At 30.4% G+C, this 15,587-nt stretch overlaps 1 protein-coding gene across 1 annotated transcript in view; it reads right to left on the bottom strand.

The window, feature by feature from the left end:
* Nucleotides 1-585: 585 nt before the first annotated feature.
* LOC127705547 (metal cation symporter ZIP14-like) overlaps nucleotides 586-15,587 on the bottom strand; it is a 36,253-nt gene continuing 21,251 nt past the window's right edge. The window contains exons 6-9 of the mRNA XM_052209873.1: nucleotides 13,782-14,009; nucleotides 12,768-12,966; nucleotides 10,113-10,300; nucleotides 586-8,564 (exon numbers count right to left, since the gene is read on the bottom strand). Of these exons, the coding sequence (XP_052065833.1) occupies nucleotides 8,409-8,564; nucleotides 10,113-10,300; nucleotides 12,768-12,966; nucleotides 13,782-14,009 (771 nt within the window). The 3' untranslated portion in view covers nucleotides 586-8,408. The remainder of the gene's footprint in view (nucleotides 8,565-10,112; nucleotides 10,301-12,767; nucleotides 12,967-13,781; nucleotides 14,010-15,587) is intronic.

Below are 15,587 nucleotides of genomic sequence, written 5' to 3' on the forward strand. Positions count from 1 at the left end.
AAACTCGAAACTCTCCCTTTTTTTAATAAATAAAACCCCATAACTCGGAAACGTAAAATCTAAATTTTATAAAAAACGAAAGGGAGCTCACGTCAATAGATATAAACAATTCACCAAAGTTTTATGCAAATTGGTTAAATAAAATTGAGAATGGAAATGGGGAATGTGTCAAAGAGACAACAACCTGACCATAGAGCAGACAACAGCCGAAGGCCACCAATGGGTCTTCAATGTAGCGAGAAACTCCCGCACCCGTAGGCGTCCTTCAGCTGGCCCCTAAAAAATGTATACTAGTTCAGTGACATTAAAGCATTTTTGAGTTAAATGTCCGACATGTTGACGACAGACAGACGGACAACGGTATACCATAATACGTCCCGTAAACGGGCGTATAAAAACAGACCAAAACACAAAAACTTAACTTAAGCAATGAACAATGAAAATGAGGTCAAGGTCAAATAAATCCCCTGCCAGACTGACATGTACATCGTATATTATTTCCATACACGAAATATAGTTGACCTTTTGCATACAGTATTAGAAAGTATTAGTAGAGTTTCAGTTGATAACAATTATAACACTAAATACTGTTTGGATAATATCGTGTCTTTATTACTGAGAATCATGTTAAAACGCACACATTTTTCATTCTTATCATAGTGTTATCCTAATATGATGTTAAATAAAAATTACTATGCCCTATAGCTAAGTCATGAGATCACTGTATATGACATTCTAAAAACTGAACAGTTTGTGTGTCTGACTGACATGAGTATAAATTCTGTATACTGTTACAATAAATATATTCTATAACCACTTATACATGATAAAGTAGAATGATGTATGCCTTTAGTCATTTCATAATAATAGCAATCATGTTACAGTTACAGTCAATTGATTTTTCAATATATTTCAAAATCGCCTGAAGATCTTTTAATCTTTTCATATGACTTTAAGACTGGATGTAAGGCTTGAAAACAATGCTTAAATATGTCAAGTCAAGGATCCAATTTACCAAAATATGCTGACTGTTTGCTATTTGAGCAGCTTGGAATGTTGAGTAGACTGGATCTGTGAATACTAACTTTGTACAAAGGTAGGTGAATGAGTCCTCTACTAAATAGAATAATTTAATTAAAAATATTAAAATTAAAACATTAATTAAGATAGATGCTAAACTGAACTTTGATTGACAAATAAGTAAAGAAAAATAATAGAAACCTGTTAATTGAAATTTTTTACAGCAGTTGTTATAGTTAGAATATGACCCTATAATAAGTCAGTAAAAACATGAAAGGAATTATAAAGAAGCTGCATCATTTAACTGGCAGTGATGATTGACTTCATTCATTAATTCAAATTTTTGTCATTCTCCCCTAATTCATTTATCTATATTATTTGGCATTTTCCCCAAATTTGTTATTGTAGTAAGGCTTAAATCATAATAGATGGACGACAATTAAATAAATGTTTTTTTTTCAATTTGGTTTCAACTGATTCCATTATGAACAGTCTGAATGTAATTGTGCTTGTATGAAATGAAAATAATATATTTAGGTAGGCACTAGAAATTAAGATCAATCATATTAATATTGGACATTCTTTGTATGTCTAAGAGTAGCCTTCATTGTAGTGATTATGAGATATCACTGGATATCATCCTTACCAAAAATTCCCCCTCTATGCAATCTGACTCAATTTGGGCCAACTGAGTTTTCAAATAGGATTTTTTTTTTAAATTTGTATGAAACAAGGTCCTTCATTAAATTATTTCGACACAGTGGTAGTACAATTGCATAATTTAAAGGCTTGCATGAAAACTGATGCTTTAATTAAACTTTGATTGAATGATTTGAGAAAGTGCGGATCAGAAATAACTTGAGACAAAGTTGACCTTTTTTTTTTATTAGGCTATTTTATATTCACTGATTTGACACGTATCAAAGTACCTATAAATCCTTGGCTTTCAAATCTTTGGTTTTGAATGTACCTGATGCAGGTAGATCTAGAAAAACGCCTCAGATGAACCATATTTATAACGTATGTTTTCATTTTGAGACATTGTTATAAATATTTAGTGTAAATAGAAAATATGGACATTTGTGTAATCATTTTTTTTTAATAAATAGAGTGTATTAACTGCATCAACTGCCTGAACATAAATAATTCTATCCTTTTTTTCCCCAGTTGAATAAATGTCTTCATGAAGAAATAAAAGTGACAGGAGACATATTTCACACTTTCAAAATTGATATACGATATATATAATAAATACATCAGCATGCAATGCTAATAATTTTGTACATATTATGTTCAGGAGGAGATAATTGGGAAAAAGTAGCAACAAATTTATAATTTAAAAATCGAAATGTAAGAAACAAGTGAAAACTTCCTCTTTCCATGAAAAAATTTATTTAATAATGTGTCTTTCACAACAAAAACACCTCTTCCATTATTTCATGCAAATGATCAATTTAATCAAAATTGTATCTAAATCGAAACTGCTCAAGCAGAACTTAGGTTTATCAATCATGGTATTGTCAATGTACATCCTCCTGATTATCCTGGGCATTTCTAATTTTACTGAGTTTTATTTGTTAATTTGTTGGTTAATAACACCTCTTTCAACGACCTTAGCAGCCAGGTTTTGTTGGATTAGGAAGCCAGAGTACCTGAATAGAACCATCAACTGGATAACTGACAATCATTGTTATTTTAAGATCAAAGTCAAATGTAAATTGCCAGAAACAGTGTTAAACTCATGAATTTAGAAATGAAAGGCTGACTTTTATGAGTAACAATGTTTTCAACAGCATTTGATAATTTAAGACTGAACAAACAATTTTCAATAAAATATGCTTTTAAGACAGGTACTTTTGTGGCAAGAGCACTCTTTTTATATCTATGTTCTTATTTAAGACTGAAACAATTCATACAAATATAAAAATATATGCAGCTATTGGATTTCGACTAAATGTAAAATTGAAATAACACTTACATATTTTTGTAATTAGAAACTGAAAATTATGATAGTACTTTATGATAACACACAATCATGATATCCATCTTTGCATGTTGTATAAAATTTCAGCACATCATTAAGAAAAAAAATTCAAACTAACAGTACAAATTGTACAAGAGATATTCTATGCTGAATAATTTGCATAACAAAACAGTTAAAGCAACACACAATCAATTATATAAAATAAAACAAAACAAAACAAAACAAAACACACCTCTTTTGACAGCTTAATACCATGCTAACAATAGAAGAATATGGTCTGTAATTCTACATGTAATTTCAATTCAACTGATGGATAACAATATCTGAGTAGACAGATAGGAAAAATAAAAGATAAACATATCAAAAATATTGGGAGAACATGAATGTTATTTTGAGAAATTGTTATCAAGTTATATTAGTAATATTTTTATGCAAGATCCTTAATCTAGCACTTCAACTATCAGATATTTCCAAGTCATGCATTCTTTCTTGAATGTGTTAAACACTTCACATATCCTCATGATAGAATTGAAAAGAATAGATAGATGATATAAATTTTCATTTCTGTAATTACCTAAGGTTTTACCTCCCAAAGGCGAGACAGACCTTAGAAGATTTTGATTGTGCTGCTGAGTGCTGCTCAAGATGTTATTGCAAGGAATTGGGGCTTTGGGTGGGGTCAGAGGACACTTCAATTAAAAATTTACAAACTGCAGGGTACACAAAAATGCCTTCTGAACCCCAATACAATTATTCCTGGAACAGCCCTTAGGTCCTCATTGCTTCCAAATGAATTATTTATGTGGCTTAGCAAACTTTCCTTTTGAGTGTACCCGAAAGATTATTCCAGAATTATGTGTGATGCTTACAGAAATTTGTTTCATAAATGAAAATAAGGACTTTATAAATGTCGTGCCTCCACAGCTCTTTTCTGGATTCATCAGGAACACTAAAACACAAACATAAACATCTGAAAGCCAGGGATGTAAAAATATGTTGCCACGTTAGATATATGACCAAAGGGACCTAAAAAGGATACCCAAATTAATCTGAGGTATTCTTTGACTGAAGGAGTTCGTTTCTAAAATAATAAGTGTACATTGTAAAACTAACTGATTCTGATAAGCATATGGATTTTTGCAAGAGATTAAATTATCAAAATACAAAAATTCATAAAACACCACTTAAAAAATGCTGTCAATATATAAATGCTTAAAATCAACACGACTGCTTAAAACAAAAATCATGCAACATATGTTATTCTGGTATTTCCTTCAATAATAAAAATGTTAGTAACATTTTAGAATACCTTGAATGTTTTACACCACAACAATATCAAACCATATAAACAAATTATCTTTCTACCTAAACATACTAACACAAAGGTTCAAGACATATAAATAAATATACCAGTCCTAAATTTACTAAATTTACTATTTACATGCTATTTTCTATGTTTGTTAAAGAGAATCTGAATTTATCAGAAGTTATGTTATAATTTTGCATTTACATCCTTTTTTAAACAATAACTAATTTATGGAAACAATTTCTAAATAGGACATTAAAAAAAGCAAGGAAATTTACAGGAAATAAATGTGTTCTGAAATAAAAATTGTCTTGACAGTCTACTAATTTGAAGGCAGGAGTATTTTACTGTAAAAACAGGTTCCAAAGTACTAATTATTCTGTCCATATTACAGTATATCAGTTCGAAAGATTGTTTTTGTGAATTTACTTGCTTTATTCAAGCAAGATAGAAAGAATCAATAAGATAAACCAACAATTAAATTTGACGCTATATAACACTAAAAATATATTAATATAATAATACATGTACATACAAAAATGTTAAGTCAATGAATTTCATACTTTTTACTTAAAGGAAATTTGTCCCAAGAAATATAAATCTTTCTACAGCATTATACATATTAAACACTATTTTTAAAACCAGGAATATGTTTGCTATATTACAAATATATATATTTTTAAAAAGACTAGATTAATCATAGAGACTTAATAATACATGAAAATATATATTTTGTTAAGATTGTTTTGAAGTATTTCTTGTATCTCCTTTCCTTCATGACATATAACAAATACATAGCATACTAGAACAACACTGCAGTACAGTCTTTTTCACTAGACTTGGTGCAACATTAAATACATTTGACACAACAAAACATTTTAAATCTGAATCTTGTATAAAAGAATCTTGTGATCTTGATAAATGTATTTTTAATGTGTTGATATGCAATATATTTTTGAAGTTATGATTTTGTCATGCATGAACTATTAACCTTGCACATACTGATCAGTTTATATTGATCATCATTTGATATAAAGGTAAATGTCCTGTACACAAGCTAAGGGCATTGTCCCATTAATAAACATCTGCTGAAATAACATTTGTACAAAATTCCTTTTGCACAGTACTAATACTATCAATCATATTAATAATCATGTTGTTCTCTTACAGTAATATTTTGTAAAACAATTACCCATGCAAATATATCAAGGCTCTTTTAATTGCCCAATAGTCAGACAGGTGATAATCATCAAATAGTCTTTTACAACAACCATTAAACATGAGCAACATTTTCAGATGTTTACCAAGTTATTCATTCATCTAATAGTCAAGACAAATCAATCGATGAAAAACACATTTATTGTCTTTGACATCTGGAATATTAGTTAAAATACATATGTGACTTTTAATTTATAAGACATAAAGTATAACAAGAAAAAAATGTTAAACTTAAGTTTAAAAATCAATATCTTTCCTAAACCCCAGGTTTTATTTTACAGTATTATGTAAAGTATATATATATATATAATGTAGCCCTATCCAGACACCCATTGAAGGAATCACAACGGCATGGATGGATGGATTGCTGTTTTAAGTCCAGTAGCAAATTAAATGCATATTCAGGACTAGAACATGATAATGTAATATGAATATGAACCCTGCTCTGTACTAGACCAACACAGTCACACTGAGACCGATTGAGTGCTAGTTCACAAGGTAACAGCCCACAGGATGACATGTCACCCTACAAAGACACAGTATTTTGACTCAAGGTTTACAAGTCTTTGTTATTACTTCTAAATGCATTCAAACAGATAAGGGCTTCTGGAAGTGAGTTTCAAAAAAATTCTAAATGAAATGGACCTGGTTAATGAAAAAAATGCTCAATTTTATCTTTAATCCTTCCAATATTTTTTGTTTACTGTAAATTCAGAAATTATTGCGTGCATTTATTACTGCAATTTTTGAAAAATTCACATAAATGTGAGATTAATTATTGTGATTTCAGGAAAATCTGCATACAGATATATGTATCAGATATCAGAATGCGAGTTCTTATTATTGAGATATTCACCCAATCACATTATTCACATTAATAAAACCTCGCAATAATTTCTGAATTTGCAGTATTCAAACTTTTGATTTTATCAATGCTTAGATAAATTACAACAAACATTATATAACTTTGAAGAAAATAATGATCAAAATAAATTTGTGAAAACCACGTACACTGATTGTCTTATGAGTTATGTGTGAATGTGGATGATAATAAAATTAAAATCAGTACACAAATAACTGAATTCAAAATACCTCTGTAAATAAGGTTTATGTTGTAGATATCTAAATAGCAAAAAACAATGCACTATAAAACATCTAGCATATCAAATATATAATGATCAGTGAATTTAATAAAAATATAAATAATATACACGATTGGACTGGAATTCAATCAGAAATGGCCTTTGTCAGACAATTTATTATAGCTCATCGTATTTAAAGCGTAACTTTCTAAAGCAATTTGATCTTTTAAATTGTTAGATAAATTATTTTATATCTTTCTAAAACTAGGCTAAAAGGAAGAAATTGTTTCATCTTTGAAAATGGACTTTTTGTTTGTAACACTGTAATTATTAGACAGATAAAAGTGCCATATATGAGTAGCATTCCAGAGAATATTGATAAATAATACATATAAACAATCCATATTTTTCAATATGAAAAAAACAGTTTTAAATAAACTTATTGATTTGATGCCAAAATTCCTGGTTGAAATTATTTTATAAAAAATATGACATCAGCATAACATATGTATTCTAAATAGCTGTGCCTGGGAAGCTAATGATTAATTGTGAGATCCAAACATTCTTCTATGTCATGAAAGAAAATTCAAATATCACAGGAAAGTTCTATTGATATTCTCAATATAAAAAAACTTATGGTAGAAGTATAACTTTGCATTCACTTAAAGAAAATGTGTAAGTCAACAATATTACAGGGGTTGACTTAAGCACTGGCCCTCTGGCCCAAGGCCAGTAGAATTTCGATAGGGCCAGTTAAACATAAAGATTACTGGCCCCATTGGCCATTACATCTGACTATTTTTTCACTTAGATAGTATTATTAGGGCAAATTTTATTTGAGTTGGGCCAGTAAATCTAACTGGCCCTATTGGCCATACTTTTAAATTTTGTTAAGTCGACCTCTGCAATAATCATGTATCATATATGAAAATCACCTAATGAAATATAATAATTTGGCATTAATGTATTTAAATAAAATCATTGATATAAAAATGTCATGAATTATAATATTACCTCCTTTTTAAAACTGTTTCAAACAGTTATCATGTATAAATAAAATATATTCCACATTACACTCTCAAATTTTTGCTTAGGGCTGTTCCATTAAAACATATATGATACCCAGGGAAGGCACTGTAAAAATGGGCTAACCACCTATAGAGGAATATTAGAATTTAACTTACATTTCCACTATGCAAAATCATAGATGACACCCACCCATAGTTGAGATTTGGAAGTGACTTCCCTGGGTCCCATGTATGTTTTTATAGAACAGCCCTTACAATGTTTTAATTTAAACCTTCATTTTAAATGATAATTCCCCCCTTCCATTTTATCAACAGAAAACAAACTGTGTCTTCTTCATTTTTCAAAGATAATTCCCCCTCCATTAAAGTGATAAAATCATAATATAAAAGTGTTATGAATTATAATAATCTCTCCTTTTCAAAACTGTTTCAAACAGTTATCCTGTATGATCATGATGATTAAAATAAAATATATATCCCACATTACACACTCAAAAATTTTGTCCACTTCGTGACTTATATATTTCCTTTTCAATGATCATTTTCCCCCTCCATCTTCCCAACAGAAAGCATACTGTGTCTTCTTCACTTTTAGAAGTTAATTTCCCCTCCATTAATTTAATACAATTATTAATACAAAAATGTCATAAATAATAGTAATCCCTCCTTTTTACATCTGTTTCAAACAGTTATTAACATGTATATTTAAAACAAAATATATATCCCACATTATACACTCAAACTTTTGTTTTTTGTTTAAGCTTACACCTTCATTTTTCAAAGTTAATTTCCCCTCCATAAATAGACATTATCAATATTACAGTGAATCCAAGAACTAATCCAACATTCTGTAGAATAAAGATCTGAAATGAACCTATATTCTTCTTATTTTCTTCGGACTCTGCTGCACTGTTCATTTCTGGCATCTGAAATGAAAATTGCAAATGTGTCAGATCTCTAATGCGCAGGTGTGACATTATTGACATCTAGCAAAGACTTTTTGCTTAACAGGTACTAGATGCTGCCCTTAATTTGCTGTGAGCTGAGGGTTTTTTCTCTGTATTAAAGACTACATTGTCATGAAGAACAGCAATTATAAGATTTTTCCTTGGTTAGAGTTTTGTCAAGTGCATGTAGAGATTTTGTGTCATGTCAATAAACATTGCTGTGTATCACAATACACTTTGAACCCATCAGAATGAATATGATTTGACGTGGCCTTGAAGACCCTAATTGATTAAGAAAGTTGTCTGCATATTGATTACTAAGCTGTAAACTCTTATGTTATGAGGTCGATCACTATTTGCAGCGAGATGGGTTTGACTCCAATCTCAATTGATAAGCATTGCCAGTTTTCTTGCCAAACTTTGGAGTTTTCTCTAGATACTCTAGCTTCCTCTGGCAATAACAACTTGCCCCCATGATATAACGAAGGCTGCTGATATTTGCATTAAACACCAACAAACAATCAAACAAACACGAAATGTAATGCCAGAGCAAATTGACAAAATACTTTCCTCAAAGTCATGAGTTCTTTTTCATAATTTCTTGTAATAAACTTTCATTGATTCCCTTTTCTTTCTGTTCTGTCATTTACTGAATGTAACATAGACATTGCAATTTTTTAAAGATTTAAAATCCCACATTTAAGACACTTTATAAAGCAGATATAACTTATTTGTGGTTACAGTGCAGCAACTTCTTTTTTTCTTCTAGGATTGAAAAGCACTAGTGCAAATTACAAATAGAGTCATGCAGGTGCCCATACCAGTCAACTGGTATCTTACATTAATATTGATTTGAGTACCATTAATGTAAACTATGCTCTTCACTGGAAGTCCTCATCATTTGATATTTATAATTTTGAAACTCATTTCAAAATATATGGAGAATGTGTCCATGAGACACAGATGATGTCCCCGTTTGCATATAACGTTATGAAGGTCATAACTTGAGAACGGTATAAGTGACAACACCCAAATTTGAACTTGAGCAGAGTTTTGTGGTAATAAGCATTGTGTATTAGTTTTATAACATTTGGTTGAGGCAAACTTAAGTAAGAGAACAGAAACGATATATAAAGGGCATAATTCCAGAACGGTAGAAGTGACACCTCCCAAATATAACCTTGATCTGTGTTTTGTAGCAATAACTATTGTGTACAAGTTTCATAACATTTGGTTGAGGCAAACTTAAGTTAGAGAACAGAAACTAATTTTGGGACGGATGTACAGACAGACAAGGGTAACACTTAATACCCCCGCTGCAGCAGCAGGGGCATAAAAATGATTTCATGGAACAAACCCTACTTATTTTCTAAACTCCTTTATTATATGGATTTACTCCAAACAATTCACTCTGATTCATTTTACAGGAATTTACAGACTATGAAAAATAAAGGGCAAATAAAAATGCAAATTTGGAATTATCTCCTCTTAAATTCTCCTATTTCATACACTAAAAAACTAACATACCATGTCAACCAAAGATATATACAGGAACATTCCAGCGGCTATTGCAAACACCCAGTCATGTGCTGTTGTATTCTCTCCAAGTAATATACCAACAATGAGACCAAAATAACACATGCATGCTGATAGGAAATTATACATCAGAGCCTTCTTCACAGTCATACCTGAATTCAACAGGATTGCAAAATCGCCTGAAAATAAAAATAAAAAAAATAAACTGACGATGTTTATAATTCAATAATTCTCATACAATTATAAACAATCACTTAGATGTGTGTACAATTTGAGCTGAACATTACTCATACAAAAATATAAGAAAATCAATCAATTCGAGATATTGTAAATCTGAACATCTTTATATACCACAAGTCAAAATCCCTGAGCTGTCTTCATTTTAATTTTTAATGGATGATATATAACATTTAACAATACATTAAATGTAGTAATTACCTTACTCTATAGTTTAAGTTGATATAAAGACTACTAGATAAAATAAAAAAAAATTGCACACAAGTCAGTGACAAAGTTTACTCAAACTCTATATTAAACACAGACCAATTCACCTGCTGTGTGGATATATTTAAATTTCAAAGTACTGTAAAATTGGAAGTGAATTCACGGTATATCTTAAAATTATTTACATTGTACAATTCAACATTGTAATGTTCAAAACGAAATATCAAATCATTTCTTAATACAGAAGATATATAATATGTATTAATGAGTAACAGACATGACAGACAGATGACGGACAAACAAGGAGTCTTATAAAAACTATATGGGATTCTGGCTTAATGAATAAATTTCATTACTTATTACTTCTAATAAGGATGCAGCAGATTAAATTAAAGACTAGTGTTCCAATGACCACAACAGTTGCATATATTTCAATCTTTCCAAGGGCAATAACTCCAAAATGGTGTTAGTGTTTTTTTTTAAACATTTCATTAATGCAGACACAAGATTGCTAGCAATGTTTTTTTTCATATAATTTTAATTAAATGTTTGGTTTGCACTGTTCCAAGCCCATCCTGGTATAAATCTTTCATATAAGTTTCATAATAAAATGCTTCGCTGAGCGCAGCCTGATACGACTGCAGAGGTCGAACCCTGAACAGTTGGGGCAAATTTGGACACAATATTCAAGCTTGATACTGTCTGAATTTGGATTGTGATCAAATTTTTGACATAATAAAGGTTTCTGACACAAAATAAATGTGGTCAAAGATCTTATAAATCCATTGCGCAATACTGTGCAATTGAAGATTTCTTCTTGAAACTTATCAAAAATTCGAAATTTAAAAAATTTTGAAAAAAAATATGAATCCCTTAAAAAAATTGGGAAAAAATCCCCCCCCCCCCCCCCCCCCCCCCCCCCAATTTTTTGAAACCACCCTTGGAGCAATAACCCCAAAACTCAATCCCAGCCTTTCCTTTGTAGTATGGAACCTTGTAGTACAATTTCAGAGAGATCCATACACTTACACACAAGTTGGTGTCTGGAAACTAGAAAAATGCTTGTTTTTTGCCCCTTTTTGGCCCTTAATTCCTAAACTGTTGGCACCCATAACCCCTAAAATGAATCCCAACCTTCTATTTGTGGTATTAAACATTGTGGTACAATTTCAGAGCAATCGAAATACTTATACACAAGTTATTATTCTGAAACTAGAAAAATGCTTGTTTTGGGCCCCTTTTTAGGCCCCTAATTCCTAAACGGTTGGAACCATCATCCCCAAAATCAATCCCAACCTTCCTTTTGTGGGTATTGAACCTTCTTAAAAAATTTCATAGAGATCCATTTACTTAAACTAAAGTCGACTAATTGATCTGTTCTGATTTTAGTGATTTAACAGTGGTGATACAGACCTTTGATAAAAAGTTCATAAAAATCTGGTAAAATTGTATAAGTGAGAGTGCTAACAAGACCAGATGGAGAGACTGACAGACAGACAGAGGGAAGTCTGGAATTTCTAGGTCCCCTGCAACGCTTTGTGTGGGGACAAAAAAACAGTAATAAGAAAGTCGGGAAGTTGAAAATGAAAAAAAAGTTTTACCAGTTGTCTTATGTTTACAATTGAAAAAAGAATGTAAAAAGAACTACTTTAACTAGACAATGCTTGACAAAAGTGTACACAGACTTCACATAGTCAATTTCTTTTCCTATCTTTATTGCTGTAAAGTCAAGGCTTTTAAGACAAAATTGTAGGTTCTTATCAGAGTGTTATAGCATTTATAAATAATATAGCTCAAATGTAAGTCTGCTGATATTCTACACTTTAAACAATGCACTAATAGTTAACTGAACTATCAATATAAGAGTAACTTTCAGTTCAGACTCCATATAAAATATCAAAGCATTTTGAGACCAGATTTACTGCCCTTGATTCCTCAATTGTTACCTTGATTGGCAATGATAAATAGCTGCAAGCAAAGTGCTATTAAATATTTTAATATAAAGATTATTTCCTAGCTTTATCATTAATTATTGTACCATATAAATCCATACCATATAATGGAAAGGATATGGTGTATCGATTCAACACAAGAAATCACCATGCACATGAAAAAAACAAAAGCAAAGGAACAGAGCATTTATTACTGTTCTTCATCTCAAAGTCACAATCAGGTCATACTTTTATAAATATTTTTTTTTACCTAGCTCATGAGGTAACTCTTCACAGAATACAGACACACATATACTGATCCCTGCCAATATGTTATCTGTAAATGCTGCACCTATTGTTAAACCATCTATAAAATTATGTAAACCATCTCCAAATATGATCATCCAAGCTACCGTAGCCACTTGCTTTTTCTCTTTTTTTCCCGATCTTTTGGCCTCACCATTTAGAAACTAGAAATTTAAAGTTTGAATGTTTAATAACAAATAAATATCACACTTTATCCAGTTTGTTTTCAATGCATTTTTTGCTGTATTTAAAGTTGATGTTAGGTCTTGGATACAAGTATTATTAAGAGAGCCTCTGGTATTTATTTAGTTACAAGTAAGTACATGAACATATTTTAAGCCACTGTTTTAGAAACAAAACTATTCATAATTTTTTTTACCATATGAATATGAAATAAAGATAAAATTAACTACCAATAATTTATATTCATGTGCTTTCAAAGATCCCCCAAATTTAATGTTTTTGGTACTGCTTCACTGTCTCTTGTGAAACTGTCAAAGTCTTCCTTTGATTTGTATAATTAAAAGGATAAAGGAAGGTAATGATACCAACTTTGGCCATTTTTAGTCTATAGCTTTCAGAAGCAGCTTTTCTACAATACTTATTATCCTCAAGTGTAACCATGATAACCATGAAAAAGATGACAAACAAACTTGATATTTGAAGATTCAATAATCTATTATAGTCTCACCACATACATATGATACTAACATAAAATATATCAGTTTTACAAAGAACACATTAAACAATTAAAACATTTAAAATGTATGCCCCAATTTTTAAAGATTTGTAACAGACTTTTAAGACATAATATATATATATATACAAATTTACACATCTACATAAACATGTAATATTTATATTAACAGATTAAATTGGTTTTTTTTTGTTATGATTTTTTGATAACATTTTTTTTTAAGGTTTATTTTCTGTATTTTGTAATTTTTTGTGTTTAATACTAATTCAACACTAAACGTACCCCACCATTATTGGAACTGCGTTCATCTGTATCAAGTTTATCTTCCAGTGTGTCAAAACTTCCCATGCTAGGAGTTTTATCATCTAATGGCCGAGTACTGGAAAATGACGATTCTGATTTACTCATATGGAGGTGTACTGGTAAATTATTTGTATTTTTGTATTTAGCGTTGACATTTACGGGTGTATTTTGTTTAATACTTGGATACTGGTTCTCCTCTGCATTTGGCTAAAATAATACAAAAAATATATAATTTTTTTTTTACGTAACTCAAGTTTTCCTTCCTAACAAACAAGTGCAATTACATTGTAGTCAATTAGTGATTGAATTGATTACACATTAAAAATGGAATTTTGATGAAGCCAACTTTAAGCCCTTGAACTTGATTTTTTTTTATATATCTATCAAACAAAATGCTTCAGATGTTTACAAGAAAACAGTCTATCCTATATCAGTATTATCCTCTTTTTATTGTTTAAATCACAAAACATTTTCATAATAAAATGCTCCGCAGGGCGCAGCTTGATACGACCGCAGAGGTTGAACCCTGAACAGTTAGGGCAAGTATGGACACAACATTCAAGCTTGATACAGCTTTGCATTTGGATTGTGATTAAATATTTGACACAGCATAGGTTTCTGACACAGAATGAATGTGGTCTAAGAACTTAAAAATTTTAAATTTGACATTCACCTATTATGGTCCAATATCCAAAATCTAAATACATGGTTAGATTCAGCATATCAAAGAACCCCAAGAATTCAATTTTTGATGAAATCAAACAAAGTTTAATTTTGGACCCTTTTGACCTCAATGTGGACAAAGTTGATAACGGGGCCCAAAAATCAAATATCTAAATACATGGTTAGATTCAGCATATCAAAGAACCCAATATATTCATTTTTTGTTGAAATCAAACAAAGTTTAATTTTGGACCCCGATTTGGACCAACTTGAAAACTGGGCCCATAATCAAAAATCTAAATACATGTTTAGATTCAGCATATCAAAGAACCCTAAGAATTCAATTTTTGTTAAAATCAAACTAAGTTTAATTTTGGACCCTTTGGACCTTAATGTAGACCAATTTGAAAATGGAACCAAAAATTAAGAATCTAAATACACGGTTAGATTCGGTATATCAAAGAACCCCAATAATTAAATTTTTGATGAAATCAAACAAAGTTTAATTTTGGACCCTTTGGACCTCAATGTGGACCAATTTAAAAACGGGGCCCAAAATCCAAAAACTAAATACACGGTTAGATTCAGCATATTAAAGAACCCCAAGAATTCAAGAATAAAACCCCATTGAAATTGGTCAAGAAATAAGCAATTTATACGAAGTATCTTCTTTTGCACAATACTGTGCAATTAAATATTTCTTGCTATTGCGCAATACTGTACAATTGACAATTTCTTGCTATTGCGCAATATTGTGCTATTGGATATTTCTTGCTATTGCGCAATACTGTGCAATTGAAGATTTCTTGCTATTGCGCAATACTGTGCAATTGAAGATTTCTTGCTATTGTGCAATACTGTGCAATTGAAAATTTCTTGCTATTGCACAATACTTATTATATAATAATTTACACATCCTGTTTGGTGTGCATCTCCTACCATATCATTATTATTTGCTTTTAAATATAAATCAGAAATAACCAACTGAAAATGGAAAATTTTAAAAGAAAAAAAAAAGGAAAAAAAGAAAAAAAAGGAAAAAAAAAAATCCCCCCCCCCAAATTTTTTGAACCCCCTTATGATTCATCACCCCCAAATTCAATCCCAGCCTTCCCTTTGTGG

The sequence above is a fragment of the Mytilus californianus genome, unplaced genomic scaffold (genome assembly GCF_021869535.1).
Source record: "Mytilus californianus isolate M0D057914Y unplaced genomic scaffold, xbMytCali1.0.p SCAF_6, whole genome shotgun sequence".
Lineage (NCBI taxonomy): Eukaryota > Metazoa > Mollusca > Bivalvia > Mytilida > Mytilidae > Mytilus > Mytilus californianus.